At 53.4% G+C, this 23,163-nt stretch overlaps 1 protein-coding gene across 2 annotated transcripts; it reads left to right on the top strand.

Annotated features, from left to right (window-relative positions):
* Positions 1–104: 104 nt before the first annotated feature.
* LOC116941725 (uncharacterized) lies at positions 105–16,128 on the top strand. Of its 2 annotated transcripts, XM_032953076.2 has the most exons (6): positions 105–1,457; positions 5,330–5,662; positions 6,260–6,427; positions 6,838–7,039; positions 7,652–7,723; positions 9,251–16,128. In XM_032953076.2, exons 1-6 carry the CDS (start codon positions 600–602, stop codon positions 9,319–9,321), a joined length of 1,704 nt encoding a protein of 567 aa, XP_032808967.2. In that variant the 5' UTR covers positions 105–599; the 3' UTR covers positions 9,322–16,128. The 2 variants fall into 2 exon arrangements, with proteins under 2 accessions (XP_032808967.2, XP_032808968.2); XM_032953077.2 differs by lacking the exon at positions 7,652–7,723.
* The last annotated feature ends 7,035 nt before the right edge of the window (positions 16,129–23,163 follow it).

Genomic DNA, 23,163 nt, shown 5'->3' on the forward strand with positions numbered 1-23,163 from the left:
CCGGGCGGGACCGGGCCCCCCACACCTGGGTGGGACCGGGCCCCCACGCACCCGGGTGGGACCGGGCCCCCCACACCTGGGTGGGACCGGGCCCCCACGTACCCGGGCTCCCTCGTCACATCCGTCGCTAAAGGTTGCAGGAAGTTGCGCGCTTGCTGAGCTCTCGAAAGCCGGATACCCGCGGCGCGACTCGCACGGAAGGAATCATGAGGCGCTGACACCATCTCGTCCGCAATGCTGTTGCTGCTGTTGTTATTGTTGTGGCCGCGTTAATCGCGACGCGTAGAGACGCTGCGTGGACGAGGGGAGACAGCGGGCGGTGCTGGCAGCAGTGCCGCCCGCCTGTCCGCCTCGAGAGCACACGGATTCATTATCGAGGGGTAATCGAGCGGCGGTCAGCAGCTGTTTGGCAGTCACGGCACGAGTTCACGCCGAGTCATCCGCAGTCGCAAGCCGCGGCCTGAGCAAAGTTTGAACACTTGGACTCAGAGCTCCTTTCACATCATCATCATCATCACCATCCACCTCCTCCATCACCCTCCTCCACAACTCGCTCGCCCGCCCGCTCGCTTCCTCCTCCGCCATCGCTCGGGGAAGCCATGGCAGGGCGCCACGCCTCCGGCAAGACGCGGGATGACGAGGAGGTTGACGAGGACGAGGGTGAGGATGAAGGCGACGACGAGGAGGAGAGGAGAGGAAGGCTGCGTCGCTGCGTCATCTCCACCATCGCCAGCGAGGCCGGCGTGTGGAGGAAGACGGCGGGGGGAGAGCTGACGGGACCCGATGATGGGCGTGATGAGGAGGAGGATGATGGTAACGATGTTGATTATGTGAGCTCTGGCCGCGATCACTCCGCCACCACCGAAGTCAAACTGCGACGCGGTAACGTGGCAGCCGCGGCGCGGCTCCAGGAGGAAATGGCCAACTCCTGTCCGCCCGTACGCGATGTGGTGAGCGGTGATGTGGTGAGCGGCGATGTGGTGAGCGGCGATGTGGTGAGCGGCGATGTGGTGAGCGGCGACGTGGTGAGCCGCGTTGAGCCGCACGCAGCCGCCCACCTCTCCGCGCTCAGCCTGGAGACCGGCTACGACTCTGCGAGCTCCATGGGCGACCTGCACCACCTCGGGGAGTCTCCTGGCGAGATGAAGAACGCGAGGGAGGACGCGGCGGGTAGACGGAAAGAGCCGGGAGAAGTCATCGCCTCAGCCGGCCACGGGCACGAGGTGGAGCTGGTGTACAGCGACAGCGATGATGATGGTGGTGGTGGTGATGGTGGTGATGGTGGTGGAGAGTGCGAGTGGTCTGCGCACGGCTGGGAGAGCGCCCCGCACCACCTCCCCGAGCCGCTGGTGTTCGCGCCCTGCCGCGTGTGTCTCCTGCCCGCCGTGTGCGACCCCCTGGGCTGCTGCGCCGAGCCCGTGTGCGGGGAGTGCATGCGGGCCTACTGCACCAGCCAGGTGCGTGCTCGGCTCCTCGCCACGAGGGAGACAAAGGCGGCCCGGCGTGTCGTGCTGGCCACTCGCCACCTCATGTGTCGTGCTGGCCTTCATCGGTGCCACTGTGGAGAGACGTTAACTACCTCGCCTGGAATACGGAGCGCGTGGGAGTTTTCGGTGTCTCTCTCCCCGTAGTACCGTGGATTTTTCTCCGGGTCCTCCGGTTTTAGCCTCCACATTTAGAAACGTGCATTAGAGTATTTGGCTGCTATACATTTCCACGTGATAATCCACTTCTTTGAGGTATTTGTGGCCAGGTCGCTTCTGAAAAAGCGCTTTATAGCTCAGTGGGCCTTACCTGGTAAATTAAAAAAAGTTTGAGTGTTTTTAGTTTATAGTTTAGGTGCTACTCGCAAACAGCATTGCCTCAACTGTCTGTAAGGAAACGTGGGCTCTCTATCTGTTCCTGTAAACGCGTGTGTGGATATGCCCACGGTTGAGCAGCACCCTCCTGGTGAGTCTTGAGACTATGCGAGCATGAGCGAGGCTCGGCCATTACCAAGGTAATAACGACCGTGACCTCTACACAAATAGCACACAGACCCACCCCCCCCCCCCCCCCATGCTGACTCTTGAGAAATACTATGGGTGGTGGGGGTGGCTCTCATAATCATCATCAGCCGTGTTCTATCCACTGCTGGATGAACGATTTCCCCCTCGCCACCCCAAGTTGTCTCGCCATCTCTCATGGTCTACACGATGTTGCGATCCATCCAGCTCGTGCACGCGAGCTGATTCTGATTCCAGTGTTCCATCTCCGCGGGAGACGACCCTCTTAGCCGTGTGGCCGCTGATGGCCTCCTTGGACTGCGTGCCTGTTGATAGTCTCGACCATCGGGCATGATGGTGATTGATGATGATGACGATGGGCCCTGCCTAGGCGGGCCCACTCGCTGCGTGTGAATGCCGACACGGAGAGGGTCAAGAGCGGTGGTGGTTGTGATGGGGGAGCAGGTAATACAGGTGAGGCAGGTGGGACACGTGACTTGCAATGGGGGGGGGGGGTGCTTGACTCAGTCACGCACCCCAGGGCACTTATCCTGCAGCGTGCATTTCTTTAGAACTGTTTTTTTGTGTGTTTAGTTTGTTGTCCTTATCCAGCACCTCAGATTAACACGGTTGGCTACGTATATACAGAACATGCATGAGCCTCACAGCAGCAAGGCCCTGGGTTCGATTCCTGACTTGAGTGCCGTTCTCTGCGGAGTTGAATCCTCTCTCCCCATGTTTTGCATGGGCTTCCCCTGGGTTCGCCGGTTTTTCCCCACAGCTAAACACACCGTGGAATTGGTTTTGGCCAAATATCCCGATTCTGGAAAATAACCCGTGAACTATTCCATTGGGATTACCCACAGCAGCAGTAAGAGGGGAGACTCGGCGAGCCTGTCCGGGTATACATGCGTTATTTTAATAATAATTTGAACCTGGGATTTCCGTTTGAGCCCACACTGTGGTTGTTACACTTGTTATTTTTGCATAATAACCGAGCGTATAAAACTGGTTCAAAACTTTGTTTTATATTTTTATTATTTTATTGTTTCCCTTCTACGTGACTTTACCGAAAGAACCAAGAATATGGTTTAAAACTGTTCCCAGTTTTTCACACGTACAAACCTGTGTTGTGTTTTCTCAGCAGCAGCAGTGAGACTGATGTTGCTGCCGTGTATGTATCTCTGTCGTGCGTATATCTCTGCTGAGTAAGTTCGCAGCGTGGATGTTTCTACCTTGGGATGTTTGGCCACTATAACCAGATGATCACCCCTGTGTGCCAACTGAGTGATCTGGTGCTCCGTGGGCTCGTGGGGGTCCCGAGTGGGCGGACAGCGCAGAAGCAGTAGCCGCAGCGATCGCTTAACAAAACCAACGTCACAACACAATCACCAGCACCGTCGCTGCGGAGAATATGAATAACAAAATAAACAGGCAGATGATACGCCTCCTCCCTATATCCATCCCTCCATGGAAAACAAATTAAAAGATTGTTTTTACACATCCCGTCGGTCACATGGCCTTCTTTCTGGGAGTTCGTACTTTTAGCGGCGCTGATTCAACGCAAGCAATACGCCGGAGCGGTTTTTGACAATCGGTGTCTCATCAGGAAGGTGGTCTTTATTCCTGCGATGGCTGCGTTGGCCGGGTTTGTACGGTGCAGCGAGTATCTCAGTGCTGGCGAGAGTCGTTCAGATGGAGAGATAGCTCCGTCGGCAGCACCGTTTGCCAACAAGTGGAATTCCCCGGTGAGAATGGAAACGTCGCTCCGGGTGGTGGCCCGGACTTCGATATAATCCCTAGAGCGTCTCCATCCCGGAGCCTTGCCACCACAGCGAGCAGCGAGCAGGGAGGAGTCTCACTGCTGCCCTTAGCCCCAATGAAAAATGATAGGAGTTGTTAGTAAGTAAGGACTTGTCCCTTGCTTTTTATTAGACGCGTGTGCGGCGATGGCACAGCCATCGATCGAGGGTCGAATTTGAACCGTGTGTGATCGGCATCGCGCTCGCTGAAGGTGTTTGCCTTTAGGGAAGTCGTGGACTGTATACGCAACTGCGCACAATTCTGAGTCACTTATAACTGCATTGCCGTTACTTATTGCCAATTATGGACTCAGACTATTGTCCTATCATCTCATAGAGTCCCTTGCACATGATAATATGCTACACAGTGGCAATGGGGGTCGCAAAATGCCGATTTATTACTAATAAACCCCAATGATCCGATCGAAATTAGGGATTTCGATCAGACTATTGGGTGGCATGTGCCACCCCACCCCCCACTGGCTCCGCCAATGCTTGGCCCTCGCCCGCAAAGTATTGACTGGACTCTGGTTACGATCTCCCGGTTCAAAGATATTAGGGCGATGGTGAAGCCACCAAGGTGTCTGAGACGTATGCTGGGAATGCCCTGCCGAGACGTGGTATGTGGAGCAGACGTCCGGTAGAGACCAAGTGTTTAGCCCTCTCATCTAGCTCACGTTGGTCCTCGTGTCACTAATTCCACATGTATGAAGACGCTTGTTCGAGAATTGTAGAGCGTCAATCCACGCGTGTGTTCGCCAGTTTCCCTAACCTTGTGAAAAAAAATGTCGCGTATGAAACGGTCGCCCAACCGGTTGTGCCTGTCCCTGTTTGACCGCCGCCTGTGTTATTTAAACCCAACCCCCTAGGTCCTGAACCCCGTGTCACTCCCCGTATACCCCCTCACGACTTAGTAACATGCGGGGCCAGCGTCGTGAGATGAGGCCCAGCTGAGATGGTTGTATTGATTACATTACCGGCAACCACAACATAAAACAAACAATTCGTTCCGATTTTTACCACACATCTCATGTCTAGCAACAAACACGGCGTGTTTGGATTATTTACTGAGACAGCTGCCAGGGTGGGGTAGATTTGGTGTCACACTGTGACATGTAATCCAGAGGTCGCCGGTTTAATTCCATCTCCCGGTGGTGCGGCAGTTGGAACTACAGAGCAAGTTTATTAACCCCCCCCCCCCCCTTCCGGCACTTCTGTCCACCCAGTAGTATACACCGCAATGTAAAGAGGACTGCACACACGAAGAGCAAAAGTGCAGTGATTCGCGTACTGTGCTACGAACCCGGCGACTCGAGTTGTATTCCTGCTCATGACCAACATCGGCGACAATTATTTAAACCGGCCGTTGTCTCCTTTGCATCAGCTATGTTGACTTGACCTTCAACGAGTACCTGGTGTGCGGCGTGTGTCAACATCACCACCACCTTTGTGTGCCATGTCAACCTTCGCAGGTGCTACTCGCCAACAGCACGTTCCCGACAGTCTGTAAAGGCTCCACGGGGGATCTGTGTGCGGGCGCAGGTGCAGCTGAGCCGCGCGCGCGTGCGCTGCCCGACCCCCGAGTGCCCCGGCGCGCTGAGCGAGCGTGTGGTGCTCACGCACCTGGGCGCCGAGCAGGCCGCGCGCTTCTGCTACCTGCTTGCGCTGAGCCGCGCCGGCTCGCGCACCAGGCCCTGCCCGGGCTGCGGCCACCTCCTCACGCCGGGGGGAGGGGGGCCAGCCACCGCCGCCCGCGCCGGCGACGGGACCTCCTCCGACGTGGGCGACGCGGTGGAGGGGGGCTCCCTGCCGGCCCCCCATGGCAAGTTGGTCAAGCGCGGCAGCAGGAAGCGCAAGGAGCGGCCCCCCAGCAAGGCGAGTCGCTTCTTGTTTTTACTTTACTACTGCACACCCAGGAGTCTGAAGGGTCATTCTCAGGGTCCTGTCACATTGGGATGTTTGGCTAGCAACATTGACATTGTCTGTGTGTGAGTTTAGCTACGGGAGGGAACCAGAGAACCCGGAGGGAAAACCCATGCCAATTTCCAAACGGATTCTTCATCTCGTTGCATGACACGGATAGCATCATCGTGGTCGTCATTATCATCATGGGTCATAATCCATCCACTGCTGGATGAAGGCCTCCCCCAGGCCGACGCCATCTATTATGATCTATTATGATCAACAATCCATCCAATCAGCTGCGCACAAGCTAATTTCACGGCTCCATCTCCACGATGGACTGGTCCATCTCCCCGCTCCTTCCGCTGCCGCTCCATCGTTAGTCTCGACCACCGCTGGTCATCGTCCCCTTCGTTTCCGTTGGTTCCTCTTTTCTATCTTCGTCGGCATGGTCTATGGGTAACTTTCACGGAAAAGGAGCAAAAAGTATTTTTGTATAAAAACACGTTTTGTGACGTGCATCGTGGCTCTGTCTCGACGCTGCCCGCCCCCACTCCCTCGCTGGCACAGGTGCAGTGCCCCAAGTGCCACGTGCTGTGGTGCTTCGCGTGCCACGCGCCCTGGCACGAGGGTGTCAGCTGCAAGGATTACCGTGGAGGGGACAAGCTGCTGCAGCGCTGGGCCGGGCAAGTGAATGTGCAGGGGCAGCGCAACGCGCAGAAGTGCCCTCGCTGCAAGGTGCCCGCCGCCCAGCAGCGGGCCCCGCCACCACAAACGCCACCACTGCCACAACCACCACCTCCACCACTGCCATCACCACAAACGCCACCACTGCCACAACCACCACCTCCACCACTGCCATCACCACGAACGCCACCACGAACGCCACTACCGCTACCACCATTGCCACCACTGCTATCACCACCAACGCCACCATGAATGCTACAACCACCACCTCCACCAGAACCACTGCCACAATTACCGCCACTAGTGCCGCCACCATCACCACAAACGCCACCGCCAGAGACATCACTACCACCACCACAGCCACCTCCACTACCGCCTTTGCTTTTGCTCCGGTTTCTATTCGCTCGCGCTTCATCCTTGCCTCTCTCTGTCTCTCTCTGTGCGGGGCAAATCGCCCCCAGGTTCACATCCAGAAGACGGAAGGCTGCAACCACATGATCTGCTCGCAGTGTGAGACCAACTTCTGCTACCGCTGCGGCGAGCGCTACCGGGAGCTGCGCTTCTTTGGCGACCACAACACCAAGCACAGCGTCTTCGGTTGCCGCTTCATCTACTACCCCGAGCGGCCCAACCTGCGGCGCCTCGTCCGCGGCGCGCTCTGTGGTGGGGCCCATGCCACATCGTCATCATGCCACATCGTCATCATGCCACATCGTCATCATGCCACATCCTCATCATGCCACATCCTCATCATCTCAACCATCGTCTTCATCTCAACCATCGTTTTTATCTCAACCAGCGTCGTCATCATTATCTTAACCATCGTCATGTGTAATTGCCTGCAGTGTCATCGATGTCATCACTGTTGATATTATCTTTTTCATGAACGTCATCACCATCATCTTCATCATTGTCATGATCGTTATTATCACCATCATCATAATCAGCAATAGCCACAGACGTGTGAGTGATTCAATTATCACTCATTCCATTCACTCTCATTTGCTCGTTAATTCACCCTCATTTATCCACTCTTTTCCACATATTAATTTACCCATTCACTCATTCTCACTCACTGATTCACTCATTCATTCACTCATTCTTACTGATTCACACATTCATTTGCACATTCTCACTCAGTCTCATTCATTCTTACTTACCGATTCACTCGCTCTTTCTCTCTCATTGATTCACTCATTCACTCACTCATTCACTCATTCACTCATTCCCGCTCATCCGTTCGCCGTGTCTGTGCGTCTCGCTGCCTCATCCCAGGTGCCAAACTCTGTGCCACCCCCCTGCTGCTGGTCGCCATTGTCATATTCGGAATCCTCGCGCTGCTCGTCGGTGAGTGGCACAGATGACGAGGGCCCACTGTAACGATGTGACCATGACGACGAGGTCCCATTGTAACGATGTGACCATAAGGACGAGGTCACATCGTAACGATGTAACCATGACGACAAAGGTCCCCCCACAAAAATGTGACAATGACAACGAGGGCCCACCGCAACGATGTGACCGTGACAATGAGGGCCCACCACAACGATGTGACCATGACAACGAGGGCCCACCGCAACGATGTGACCGTGACAACGAGGGCCCACCGCAACGAAGTGACCGTGACAACGAAGGCCCACCGCAACGATGTGACCGTGACGACGAGGGCCCACCGCAACGATGTAACCATGACGACGAGGTCCCTCCACAACGAAGTGACCGTGACAACGAGGGCCCACCGCAACGATGTAACCATGACGACGAGGTCCCTCCACAACGATGTGACCGTGACAACGAGGGCCCACCGCAACGAAGTGACCGTGACAACGAGGGCCCACCGCAACGATGTAACCATGACGACGAGGTCCCTCCACAACGATGTGACCGTGACAACGAGTGCCCACCGCAACGATGTGACTGTGACAACGAGGGCCCACCGCAACGATGTGACCGTGACAACGAGGGCCCACCACAACGATGTGACTGTGACAACGAGGGCCCACCGCAACGATGTGACCGTGACAACGAGGGCCCACCGCAACGATGTGACCGTGACAACGAGGGCCCACCGTAACGATGTGACCGTGACAACGAGGGCCCACCACAACGATGTGACCGTGACAACGAGGGCCCACCGCAACGATGTGACCATCTTAATGATGAGACCATGACGACGAGATCCCATCGTAATTATGTGACTATGATGACAAGGTACCATCATAACATTGTGACCATGACAACGAGGTCTGATTGTAACGATGTGACCATGATGACGAGGTCCCATTGTGACGATGTTTTTACATGGGGGGGGGGGGGGGGGGTGTGCCCTGATTAAAATAAATTCGGGGACTGCCACCACCCTGCCCCCACTTCCCTCTCCGTGTGTGTTCGTGTGTGTCCGTATGTGTGTGTGTCTTTTGTTTGTGTCGTTGTGTGTGTCCGTACCCGTGTGTGTGTCTGCATGTGTGTCTGTGTGTGTGTCCATGCCCTTGTGTATCCGTGCCCTTGTGTGTCCGTGCCCTTGTGTGTCCGTGCCCTTGTATGTCCCCGTGTGTGCCTGCGTGTGTGTCGGTGCGTGCGTCCCCGTGTGTGCCTGCGTGTGTGTCGGTGCGTGCGTCCCCGTGTGTGCCTGCGTGTGTGTCAGTGTCCTTGTGTGTCCCCGTGTGTCCCCGTGTGTGCCTGCGTGTCTGTGCATGTCCGCGCGCTGTGTGGCGTCATGTGCGCTGTGTCGGTTCTCGCTGTCTGACAGACGTCACTCATTCCCACTCCCTTCTCGCGCTCTCTGTCTCCACCTCTCCCACCCCCCTTTTCCATTTCTTTCCCTCTCTTTCCCTCCTTTTTCATCCCTCTCTTCCCTCCCTCTCCCTTATGCAGGGATCTTCGCGGGTCCTATCTACCTGCTCTGCAAGTCTCGGCGCCAAACGCCCGTGGAGATGTACGTGTGACATCTGCAGGCCCGAATGCGGCACCACCACCCCTCCTACCCCCCTTTACACTCAGTCCTGCACCACTGCACCATCACATCCAAGGATCGGTATACTGGATGTGGTGTTGTCGGGTGCAGAAACGTTTTCCGAGTCGCTGGTAGACTCGGTGTAGATGGTAGGTGACTTCGTAAAAGCCACAGCCAGAATAGCCAGACGTATACTAGATGTGGTGTGCTGAGTACAGAAATGCTTTGTGGATTGGACCCAGCTGGAATTGTGCCCCGCATAGCAGGGCACAGCACCAATCATCATCATCATCACCCTCATCATCTTCACCCAGGATCATCATTACCATCATCACTGTAATCATCCAATCATCATCAAAACCATCACAATTTACATTCGTATCATCTTCACATATCATCACTATCATCTATACCCATCATTATCATACCGACTCATCAATATCATGAGCAGCATCACTGTATGGTGCTGTATCAACAGCGCTGGTGGTATAAATGGACTGCCCTCATCATGGAAACGTAGAATCTCCACCACTTGCTCGTGGACCCGAGTGGAGATGAGGGTAGAGGGTCGCTTTGACCATGTGCACACTATTGAAGGGCAGCAGATGGAAGCCCATCAATGAATTGAATCTATCTGTGCGGAGCCTCGTGAGCCAACTGTACGCGTGGCGCTGAGTGCTCTCTGGGGTTCTTCCACGCCAAACTCTCATCACTCAAGGGATCACGGCCAAACCTCCCCACGTAGCAGCACCCTCCTGAACAACAAGCCCTGAGACTCGTTGAGGCTCCAGGTAAGTAGCTAAACAAACCGCACCGGTTGCAGCGTTATCATTAACATCGGTAAAGTTGTTTTTTATCACTCTGTGAGGGTGGGGTGGGGGGCATTGTGGGGGGCTCAGGAAGATGCCCTTGGCACCGGAAGAAGTAACCTCTTCCTGTGGAGCCCAGGAGCAGCCACGCGGGCAGCAAGCAGCAAAAGGGCCTTGGAAACAGAAACACTTTAAAGGGCTCTCTGATATCACCGCCACCACCACCATCATCATCCTTGATCAGTCCCCTGTTGCTGCTACTGCCGGATGAAGGACTCCTTCCCAAAACACCGCCGCCACCGCCTCTCGCGTTGACGACCCTGCGGTGAAAAAGAGCCTCGACTCTTCCCCCGCCGACCGCTCCGCCGTCACGATTCACGACCACCCGTCGCGCCGAGGTCGCGGTGCCGCCGTTATCGGTGAGCGTGCGAAGGCGCGGTATCCAGGAGGAGCGAGCTGCTACCAGCCAACCGCCGTGCTTGCCTCGAGCCCTGCCAACAGGAGCTCCAGTCTCCTCTTGCACTTGACTTTGGAGTAAACACTGGTACAGATGAGAAGTCCGCAGCACTGGAGAGTTCCTTTTGAACTTCGGGCCTCGATTATAGCTCTTGTATTGTGTTTTTTATTATTACTGGAAGAGGAGGTGGTGGTAGTGATGGGTGGGACACGTGGTTGGTTGTGTGCAAGGTGGCAGAAATGGGGCAGATAATCAAGAGGGGCATTGCAGTGTAACCCAGAGTTCAGTGACCAAGGGGAAGAGAAGACATAAGACCCGTGGACGATGATGACGATGATGATGCCGTGGGATCTGGCAGAAGGGAAGGAGCAATGGCGAGGGTGTGCTTGATAATCACTCGTTACCGTGACGAACGTGACTGTGCCTTGACCCCCTGTGTTTGACCCACAACGCTGCGTGGGATAATCACTGTCGTTGCCGTGACGAACGTGACTGTGCCTTGACCCCCTGTGTTTGACCCGCAACGCTGCGTGGGATAATCACTGTCGTTGCCGTGACGAACGTGACTGTGCCTTGACCCCCTGTGTTTGACCCGCAACGCTGCGTGGGATAATCACTGTTGTTACCGTGACGAACGTGACTGTGCCTTGACCCCCTGTGTTTGACCCGCAACGCTGTGTGGGATAATCACTGTTGTTACCGTGACGAACGTGACTGTGCCTTGACCCCCTGTGTTTGACCCGCAACGCTGCGTGGGATAATCACTGTCGTTGCCGTGACGAACGTGACTGTGCCTTGACCCCCCTGTGTTTGACCCGCAACGCTGTGTGGGATTGGGTGGCCGTGGTTCTAACGTGGGGGGTGTCACAATTCATCGTCGTGGTGATGTCCAGAAGGGGCGGGTCAACGAGTTACAACAACAAACTGCAAAAAAACGATAGGTGTACAAAATAGAGAAAAGCTAAGCAAATCACGATAAATGGAAATATAGTATATAAACTTGGCAGACGATCATTCACCTCCATCCACCACCTGTCCCCACACGTCCCATCGGCCACAGCGGCCACGTAAGCCACACGAGTGCACGATCAGCGTCTCATTAGCAGGGAACAGGCTTTGCCAGTAAACAATCGCTCAAACAGCAATTGGATCAGTCATGCCAAGGCAGCTACGGTTTAATAATTGTTTAGTTCAGTTTTTGGTTTGTGCAATTACCATTTAAACAAATCATCAACATTCTAATTCCAACACCCACGATGTCTATCTGACTGCGTGTGTGCGTATGAATTGATCGTGCGTGATCGACGCATGTGTTGGTTACACGAGGGTTGGTGGATCACATGTTGTGTGATCCACCACCTCCCTTCCCGTGGGCTTTGAGTAGGAAGCCATAACCGTGGCTCGTCACAAGAAGGCAGTACAGCAAAGTGTGGGCTAATCTCCACCTGTTCCATCGGTACGAGATAGTATGTCCCCCTCGCTCGCACGTGTGGGTTTTCTAAGGTTGCTCCGTTATCCCACGTGTACGCATTTTTATTGGCCAATACTACCTTCATATATAGAGGACCGCAGAGCTTGGGCAGTTGTTGGTATCGCCGGCTCGTCACAACCGTGTGGCTGCTGCTGCTGCCTCCCCGCTCCTCGTCCGTGGTTCCTCCTGGCGCCTCTGAGCCATCCCCTCTCCTGAGTGGCGGTGGCAAAGCGGCGTCACAAGATGACATCGTTACTCTTCAGTGCTGCATGCGATGAAAGCGTGGCGAGCTGTAAGAATCGATTTTCACTGTGATTAACCAATACTTATTGTAGCTGTGGATGGTGGGGTTGGGGACAGGGAGGGTAGGGAGGTGGTAGGAGCAGGGGGGTGGGGGGGATTTGCACTTGGAGAGCAGGGATGATGAATCTCAAACCGGAATATTTAACTGGGTCGCTGGTAAAAACAAAACTCGAGCAGGTAGCACGTGACTTAGAAGCCATAGCCAATCGCTAGAAGTATACTGGATGCGGTGTGCCGGGTCCTCGAATATTGTCCCCGGTCGCTAGTGGACTGAAACAGGTGGCACGTGACTGTTACAAGCCTCAGCCCGTAGCAAGAGGTATGTTGAATGTGGTGTGCCGTGCTCTACACGGACCCAACCTGGCAAGAAGTCTTGAGCTAAAGCGTTCTAACAGCCAGGCCTCGCGGCCCCTGCGACTCCGTGCTTCGCCTGTCCACGTTTACCAAACCTCTGCTCTCCAATGTACAGTTCAGTGGCTGCGCGCTACACATGCCTGATGATTGAGAAGCAACCCCCCACGCGACCTACAGAGAGTATGCATTCAAGTACCGTAGAAGCGCCCTCTACGGCCCATGGGATGACAAAGTGTCGTGGCAAGTGCAGTTAGCGAGCACCTATTAAGGCCGGAATGACACTCGAGGGGATGGTGTGGTGAGCACCACGCTCGCATCCCTTTGTCTCCCTAGTGCTGATGTTTACAGGTGTTCACACATCGCCATCGGGCAATCATTTAAGGCCAAGTCGACCTAGGGGAGCCCCTAATGCGGTCAATATATAACTCGCCACTGATCTTATCTGTGGCCGCCTCACCGGGTTCGTATCGTAGTGCGCCAACCGCTGTGCCACCGCTCCTCGTGTCACACTGGAGTCACGTGGGTGGGATAGATCTTGAAGGGAATGTGAGCTCTTGGAGTTCACCAACCATCTGTTGTGGGCAGCGTGTAACGACCTCATAGAATATGTAACTGGACAAAAAGTTGGTAAACATTGGGGGGATGGGAAGGGGTTCGTGAGAGGGGAGGGCTGACGTTTGAGAAGACAGTTTCAGCAAGCAAACCTCAGCGGCTCGGTTTTATATCGCATTGGTTATAAGTGTATTATTATTGATTATAATTGTTTGAGATGTGTGAATAGCACCGATCTGTGCCTTTGGCATCCAGCTAATAGCACGTGCGGCAAGGCGCAGCGGGCAGTGGGGGCAGCACTGCCCTCGTGGCTGGGCAAATCTCCCCTCGTGCCGTGCCAGCTTATCCCGTCTGGAAAGCCAAGCAGGGCTTGCCAGGTGTTGTAGACGCGGGGCTGATGAGTGTTGTCCCCTCATACAAGCAGCGTGGGTTGTCTCCGGCTTCTGCGGTTGCCGCCCACGCGAAGCCAAACGCTCACTAATGGAATTCGTGGCCAAGCATCCCAATTTTAGCAGTACCCTCTTGAAAGCGAGTCTGAGGTTTTCTTTAATAAATAATTGACACTTATTATAATGTGCGCTCACACACACACCTGGCTAGCTTTAGTAGGCAAGGCTTGAGTGAGGAGGTCGCGTAAGGAGACGGCGCTATCTCTCCAAAACGTTAGATCCGGACTCGCGGTTCTACGCTGTGGCAAGTTCTCATCTCAGCTCTAACACCCGCATCTAGCCCTAGCTAGAGACTTACCCAAAGCTCTACCCCGAACCTTACCTCTCACACCCGGCTCGAGCCCAGCCCCGGCACCTGAACTCGCCCTATCCGTAACCATAGCTGTAACCAGTCTTAAATTTAACGCTCGCCCAAAATATCTATCCCTGACCATATAGCCATCGCCCTACCCATTGCCCTACCCATAGCCCTGCATCTCACGATGGCTCTCATTGTGACCCCGCTGTCCAGGTCTGTGTATCCGTACTAGGGCTGGGTTCGAGTCACGACCCTGTAGCCTTACCTCACCTTGCGCAACAGTCCACCTTGCACGTCAGAGCGCAAATCAGCACCAGGCGGTGAATGGCGTCCTGATCCAGCGATGTATAATGGCCCATGTCACATTGGGAATCCATACAGGAGCTCCTCAATGTCACTGCGCAACACACCACCATCATGAATGCACCATTGAGCCTGGTTCCTACTTGGGTGTGAATACCAGGTGTTTGGAGGCTTTGTCTCAAGGGCGATCAGTACCGTACGGGATTATTTAACCATCCATGCGGGGTTTTGTGTGTCGCCCCTCCCAAGCGTGGTTTGTTTTCCCCGGGAATTGTCACGAAGCCAAACTGCCACTACATACAACTGACCAAATATCTAAACGCAGGACCCCTCTGAAAGAGTTGAGACTCGCTGAGGCTTTGCTGGATAACTAATTACCATTTTCAACTGCAAAACAAATATGTGGACTGTATCCATTAGCTATAGGATTGCCGATAGGTGGTAGGGAGCGAGGACTAGGGCTTGGCCCCACTCAACCCCATTCCCCGCCTCCAGCGGGGATCCAACACGGCCCCACAGTGAAACCCCTCGGAGCTGCACTCGGCGAGGAGGCGCAGGGGCGCCGTTGGTAGAGCACGTGGTAGACTGAAGGCGATCAGCTCAAGCCTCCCGTAAATCACGTGACTTCTGAGTGGCCACCCACACTCTGAATCACCCCCTCCTTTCTTGAAAAAAACCAAGCAGCTCCACCAGCTCGCTTCTGCCTGCTCCTCTCGCATAATTCACCGCCCCCTCTTCATCCCACACATCTCGGCCCGGTCATTCCCCCTTCTTCCCTTCCTGCACCGCCGCTCCTCCCCCTCGCTCCCTGCTGCTCATCTTGAGCCGTGCCCTCCCTCTCTCTGATCGTGTTGGTGGCGACTTCAGTCCCGGCCTCCCTCCCCTCTCCCGCTCCTCTCCCACGCATCCTCTCATCGACTCTGCTCCCGTTGCCGCGGTGGTGATTGTAGGCTTCAGGGTGCAAAGTTGTATTGAGACAATGTTTTAAAAGCCTAACGGGTGAGCCCGCGCTTTTGGCCGCCTGGGTTTCTGACGTGCCCTGCACCTCATAGCAACATTGCTCTGTTGTTTGCTCACATTCGTTTTCTGCATTTTATTTTCTTTTGAAGTGATTCAGCCTCTAAATGATTGATGTTAGCCCCCCCACAACGAGCACGCGTCACTGCCGCGTCTTTGGAACTGCAGACACTGGCCGGACCGTTCTGTAATGTTCCAAGTAATTATTTATTTACCCAAGAAAGCCACGCTGAGTCTGAGCTACTTTTTTCGGGAGAGTCCTACATTGGGCAGGTTTGGCCAATAGCGGTTACTTTGCCATTTTAGCTACGTGCGGAGGCAGAGTAACACGAAGGAAACCGATGCGTAACACGGGGAGAGAACATGCAAACTCCGCACAGCGAGGCGCCCGAGTCGAGAGTCGAACCCATGGACTTCTTGCCGTGAGGCTCAAGCGTTGATCGCACAGCGCCGCCACCGCTTCCCTCCCGTGTGGGCGTCTTCGTCGTGGAACACGAAGCGAGCTACGCGAGCGCGGGAGGGGGGGGGGCGAGGAGTGAGCCGAGAGCCCCGACGCGTGGAGTCGCCTGGGTTCGATGCCAGAGCCGGGCTCGGGGACACTGGCTGCCTCTGCTGCCATTCTTCGGTGTCTGTATGCGGTTTGCCTGCTATGTTATTATTCGTATCTGTGTTGTTTTTAGACTAAGTTTTGCACTAGAAATCGCAAGGGCTGTATGTGTATATTAATAATAAGCACCGCCAAGCATTTTTTGCACTGAATTAAAGATCGGACTGGGGTGTATAGTACGTATGTGTGTGTCTGTGTGTGATTATTTGTAGTAGTTAGCGCTACGCTACGAACCTGATCACCCGAGTTCCATTCCCACTCACGGCCAACACCAGTAACGATTATTTGAACCGGTCCTGGGCCTCCACTAGGAAGACAAGGGTGGCCGGTCGTGGTGATGGCCATTTCACCGGCTCGTGCAAGCCTAAATAATGTGTGCTCGCTAACCATACCTGCCCCTGCAGTCTGTGGGAGGCGACACGGGGCATCTCTGCCGCTGTATATACGGCATGCGTGTACGTGTCCGTGTATGTGCGTCTGTATGTACGCGAACGTAACGCATCTTGGCCATAGGTTGAATCCGTGAGCTCGAGGTTGTGGGTGATTCACTCTTTTGTTTTGCTGTCGGTAAGTCGCGGTGCGGACCGAGTGACCCTGTCAGCCTCAGGGTACAAACTTCAATGCAAGACAATTATTAACACTGGATGCTGAGGCTAACTTGAAACATAGCTCAGACTCGAGACGCTCAACTGCTTCCAAAGATCGCGTGAGCGAGCGGCTCAGCCGTGGCCGAGCCGCTCGCTCACGGAAATCCTCAGCGCAGCTGGGGCCGTTGCTCAGAGCCAGTTCAAGTTATGCGCATGGCTCATTTGAGCCAGAGCCGGTCTTGATACGAGCCGTAACCAAGTCTACGATGCTAAGTAAGGGCAGCCCTGACCATACGCGCAGGGTCCGATTGAAACCTCTGCTCCCAGGATACCTGCAGAGCACAAATCAACTCCACCCTCTGTCCAGCGAGCTCCAGACGCTCGTGCAACCGAGATGGTCCATTTCAAGCGATTATCCACACCGTCGTCTCGTTTTGCCGTCGGACCGGAATAGCGAGGATGCGTGTGACGAGCGAGGGTCAATCGAGCCGAGATGGCGTCGGATGCGGAATGATGACCTTCAGTCTTCGCGCGGGGACTCCGTACCACGAGGCAGCTGTCCGTGGTGCGCCCAAGTGGAGTAAAGTGTCGCCACGGTTGCGTCGTGAAGGTGAAATATTTAAATAAATAAACCTGGCAAAAAATATGCGGCCCTGACCCACGATCTGATGTCCGTCCCCTTGATTTTTTTATTTGTTGTCGGTTGTGTCGGGTGGTGGTGGTTGCACTGCACGTGGCTGCATGTGATCCAGCACTCCAGAGGCAGCAGCGAGGGTTGGTGGATCACACAGACATGTTGTTGTGAAACTCCCTTCCCGTGGGTGTCGAGGAGCCATAACCTGGCTCGCCAAGAGAAGGCGAAACGGCAATTGTGGACTCATCTCCATGTGACCCTTTTGCATGGGTCAGACTGTTGCGCCCTCGCACGCGTGACTTTTCTCCGCGTGCTCCGATTTCCTCCGCATTCTACGATACACCCTCGTAATTATATTGGCTCACGAAGTCTTAGAATAATAATCTATTCTTCGTGTGCGTTATGCATTGCGTGTCCACGTGGCCGCAGGCCGCGTGTGTGCAGACGGTCACATGGTCTCGTGCCACCACGTGACCAAAGCTGCAATGCGCCAGCAGCAGCAACTCGTTATATTTTGACTGGTCATTACAAAACACGTCATCCTCAACAGCGCCCCGGCCATGGTGTTTAAAAAATATTGACCCAATTTCAAAGCAGCATATTTCACGATGGCAACATGTTACAATTACACAAAAAGTTACAAACGGTTTAATGAGTTATCAAGTTTTACTAACCATTTTGTAAATGCTCTATGTGCCCTCCACCTGCTGCACGGACAACATCGAGACGATAGTTGAATTCGTCCCAAACGCCTCTCATCTCACGTTTTCTGAGGTGCGTGGTCGCCCTGTGCTCTTCCCCTTACATAAACAGCAGCCTGTTTCCTCAAATTGTCGTTACCAACGACGAACGCTCTTTGACATTGGAGGATCAATGCCAAATCGCCGTTGAAACGCACGCTGCACCGCAATTACGGATTCAGTCTTGCTGAACTGCAGAACGCATTGTGTTGCGGGGTCACCGTCTTGCGAATGATTGAGGCTAGGGGCTGTTTGTGCGCTGGGAGAGGCATCTGGCGGTAATCATTTGAAACTCTATGCCCCGCCCTCTCTACGCCCCGCCCTTTCAAGTGGTAAGAGTTTCATTCATCGGCGGTTCGTGGTTGCAGGGATAGAGCGATTTCAAATCGGGTCCATCATTTTCAAACACCCTGTATAACGCGTGCAGTGCCCCACTTCTATAAGTCACCCCCTCTACTGACCTCTGTTTATGTGATTTGAAGGGCCATTGCCTGAAACATCACCTGTTATTGTCTTATTTTGTTTTATTCTCATTCTATGTGACTTTACCGAAAGAACCAAGAAGATCACCTGTTATATTAAACATTTTTTTGCTAAGGCCACCTACACGGTGTGTTATTATTGACAAATGTGTTGAGCGTGTTTTGCGAACTGTGTAATGAGCTGCCACTCTGCCGGAGTGTGGCAGCTCACTCGACGAGCAACCAAGATCCTCGTCCGGAGAGGGGGAGGCATCCCCAATCACCCGCCCCCCATACGCAAAACAAGACCGGATTATAAGACGCACTTCCCCTGCCACTCCCATACTCTTTCCCCCGTTTATTCTAAAACGAAGTTCCCGGGTGCTTATAATCCGGTGTGTGTGTTGACACCTGTGACAGGTGTGTTTTGCCTGCGTCTTACTTTCCGCAGCGTCTTATAATCCCGAAGAGAGCCCCGGAGTGTAACGGTAACCCCCGCCGCCGCCCCGAGCGCATTTGTGGAACTGACTCCTGCACTGTCCATGCCACAGCCTGCTGCGACCCACTGAGTGAAGGAATGAGAAGAGGCCGCACCTCGTCTGAGCAGGTGACGTCAGCCTCTCGGGCGCCCCACTCGCACAAACACAACAAAGACAAAGATCCCCCGTGTAGTCGACACAGGCTGTTGGGGCAGGTGATGTTAGCGGGCACCTATTAAGTCCGCCATGGCACACGAGGGGGTGGGTGGCCAACACCACCCAGCCGCCTTTGTCTCCCCAGTGGCGATGTTCACATCGCTCTAGATACGCCTTTAAGGCTGAGTCGACCGAGGAGAGCCACAAAACCGATTCAGATAATCATCATTGGTGTCGCCGGGTTCGTTGAGTAGCGAGCTAACCCATACACTCCTGCATGAGCACACACACACGCACGTGTGTGTGCGTGTGTGTTTTGTGAGCATGTCAATATTACGTGGTATGGTTTCCCTATCTCGGTGTGCGTGGGTCTGTATTTGGGGAGCGGTGGCGCAGTGGTTAGCACAATGCGCCGTGAGCTCTTCTACGCAAACGATGTCTTGCACAACCCACCAGCAACACAGCCTGCTGGGAGTGCCTATTCTTAGCAGCATTGCTGACAGACAACCCCTTCATAGGTGCTGCTCGCTAATAGCACTTGCCCCAACAGTCAGTTCAAGCTGTAGGGCCTTTGGCTGTGTTCGCGGCAGCTCGCCGCTAGGTGGCGGTGCGAACATTGCCCACGAGCCCCGACGGGGGACCCACGGACTCGGCTCCTCGATGTCGCGAGTGTCCTGCCGCCCTCCTCTGCCGTCATCGCCTGCGGTGTTTAATTGGCTCTGCTGTTTGACCATACTTCACCACGCCGGTCAGTGCGGGGTCAGTGAATCCGTGGAGCATTCGTGCGAGTACAGGAGTACAGTACAACAACCCCCCCCCGCCCAGTGCAGCCCGCAGCAGCCTTCGGCACCTTGTGCATGGTGCTCGGCCCATCCAAACAACAACTTCGTTCGTGTTTTTGTGTTTTTTGTTTGTTGTGGTTGCACCCGATTCCAGAGCCGAATGGCTCACAGGGCTATACCTAATAAATGAAATGAACAGAAATGAACTGAACTATCCAGGCTCAAGCCCTGCGTCGCGTCCGAGGTCTGGCGAGATGGGACGCATTCCGGGCGATGTAGTTAAATCTTCCCACAAGCACACAGCAACGCGACTCGCGATGAATAGCACCGCTCACTACAGCATGAACATTAGCTATGTCACAGCCACGTCTCAATCATCGGCCCGAAGGTGTTGCCCTGGGGCAGGTTGGCCCGGCGACAGGGTCCTTGTCGACAAAGATCTGGCACTTCAGCGGCATTCATTGAAGCGAGCCCGACTCTGCTGATGAGTCACTGGATGTGGAAACCGGTCCAGAGTCGCTTATAATTTAGCAGAGACGGATATGGGAGGGAGGCACGAAAGACATTCCTCAGTCGAGTTGAGGTAGTCTGTTGAAGAATTGCTGTTAGCGAGCACCTATTATAATGTCCTCCCTCGTGTCCAGCCACTCCCCCACATCTCCCTGCCCCCCTCCCCCCATCACCCCTCCCCTCAGCTCACGAGCGTGAGCGAACGACCCCCGACGCTCGCTCCCTCTGGGATGCGTGAACTCTGACCCACGCTAGGGGCTGTTTGGGCGGGAGGGGTCAGTGATACCACGTGATCATCACATCATAGCCCCCCCTCCCCCCCATCAGTTCCACAGAGCGAGTCGCGGGTCACACGGGCAAGGAGCCATTGGTGCGCATCTGCTGCGTACATCCCCTGCAGAGCCAGAGTGGTGACCATTCCACATTCCCATGGATGGGCAGATTATATCAATAAGATAACCACCAGTGACGTCCCCACAGAGTGGTACCTATTTTATCGACCACGGGGAGAGGTCTGAGTTAAGCCGTCCCGTACCCAAACAGGGCTTGAACTGATTGCGAGGGGTACGGCATAAATACAGACACGTCTAAACACAACACACACACAACACACATGTCTAAACACAACACACACACGTCTAAACACAGCACACACACGTCTAAACACAACACACGTCTAAACACAGCACACACACGTCTAAACAAAACACACACAACACGTCTAAACACAACACACACACAACACGTCTAAACACATCACACACACGTCTAAACACAACACACACACGTCTAAACAAAACACACACACACAACACGTCTAAACACAACACACACACACACGCCTAAACACAACACACACAACACGTCTAAACACAACACACACACAACATGTCTAAACACAACACACACACACAACACGTCTAAACACAACACACACACACACAACACGTCTAAACACAAGACAACACAACGCACACGTATAAACACATCACACACACGTCTAAACACAACACACACAACACGTCTAAACACAACACACACACAACACGTCTAAACACAACACAAACACAACACACACGTCTAAAACACATCACACACACACACGTCTAAACACAACACACACAACACACGTCTAAAAGACAACACACACACACACGTCTAGACACAACACACACACAACACACATGTCTAAACACAACACACACACAACACACACGTCTAAACACAACACACACAACACACACGTCTAAACACAACACACACAACACACACGTCTAAACACAACACACACAACACACACGTCTACACACACACACAACACACACACGTCTAAATACAACACACGTGTATAAACACAACACACACACGTCTAAACACAAAACACACATACAACACGTCTAAACACAACACACACAACACACATGTCTAAACACAACACACACACGTCTAAACACAACACACACACACGTCTAAACACAACACACAACACGTCTAAACACAACACACACGTATAAACACAACACACACGTCTAAACACAACACACACACATATAAACACAACACACAACACGTCTAAACACAACAAACACACATCTAAACACAACACACACGTCTAAACACAACACACACACGTCTAAACACAAGACACACACAACACGTCTAAACACAACACACACAACACGTCTAAACACAACACAAACACAACACACACGTCTAAACACATCACACACACGTCTAAACACATCACACACACGTCTAAACACAACACACACACAACACGTCTAAACACAACAGACACACACACAACACGTCTACACACAACACACGTCTAAACACAACACACACACGTCTAAACACAACACACACACAACACACGTCTAAAGACAACGCACACACACGTCTAAACACAACACACACACAACACACACGTCTAAACACAACACACACACAACACACACGTCTAAACATAACACACACAACACACACGTCTAAACACAACACACACGAAACACATACGTCTAAACACAACACACACACATCTAAACACAACACACACACACATCTAAACACAACACACACACACAACACACATGTCTAAACACAACACACACACACCTCTAAACACAACAAACACACGTCTACACACACACACAACACACGTCTACACACACACAACACACACGTCTAAACACAAGACACAACACACGTGTCTAAATACAACACACACACACGTCTAAACACAACACACAACACACGTATCTAAACATAACACACAAACGTCTAAACACAACACACACGTCTAAACACAACACAAACACACATACACGTCTAAACACAACACACACACAACACATGTCTAAACATACCACACACACGTCTAAACCCAACACACACACACACGTCTAAACACAACACACACACACAACACACACGTATAAACACAACACATAAACAACACACATGTCTAAACACAACACACACAACACGCATGTCTAAACACAACCCAACACCCACACGTCTAAACACAACACACGTCTAAACACAACACACACAACACACGTCTAAAAGACAACACACACACACGTCTAGACACAACACACACACAACACACATGTCTAAACACAACACACACACAACACACACGTCTAAACACAACACACACAACACACACGTCTAAACACAACACACACACGTCTAAACACACGTCTAAACACAACACACACACAACACACACGTCTACACACACACACAACACACACGTCTAAATACAACACACGTGTATAAACACAACACACACACGTCTAAACACAACACACACATACAACACGTCTAAACACAACACACACAACACACATGTCTAAACAC

This window comes from Petromyzon marinus, chromosome 12 (genome assembly GCF_048934315.1).
Source record: "Petromyzon marinus isolate PM22_M1 ecotype Great Lakes invasive population chromosome 12, UKy_Petmar_22M1.pri1.0, whole genome shotgun sequence".
Taxonomy (NCBI): Eukaryota; Metazoa; Chordata; class Hyperoartia; order Petromyzontiformes; family Petromyzontidae; genus Petromyzon; species Petromyzon marinus.

Excerpts from the sequence above, each read along its gene's own strand:
- LOC116941725 (XM_032953076.2), top strand. The coding sequence starts at position 600 with ATGGCAGGGCGCCACGCCTCCGGCAAGACGCGGGATGACGAGGAGGTT. Across the intron at positions 1,458-5,329 it reads GGGCCTACTGCACCAGCCAG|GTGCAGCTGAGCCGCGCGCG; the intron begins GTGCGTGCTCGG and ends GTGCGGGCGCAG. Across the intron at positions 7,724-9,250 it reads AATCCTCGCGCTGCTCGTCG|GGATCTTCGCGGGTCCTATC; the intron begins GTGAGTGGCACA and ends TCCCTTATGCAG.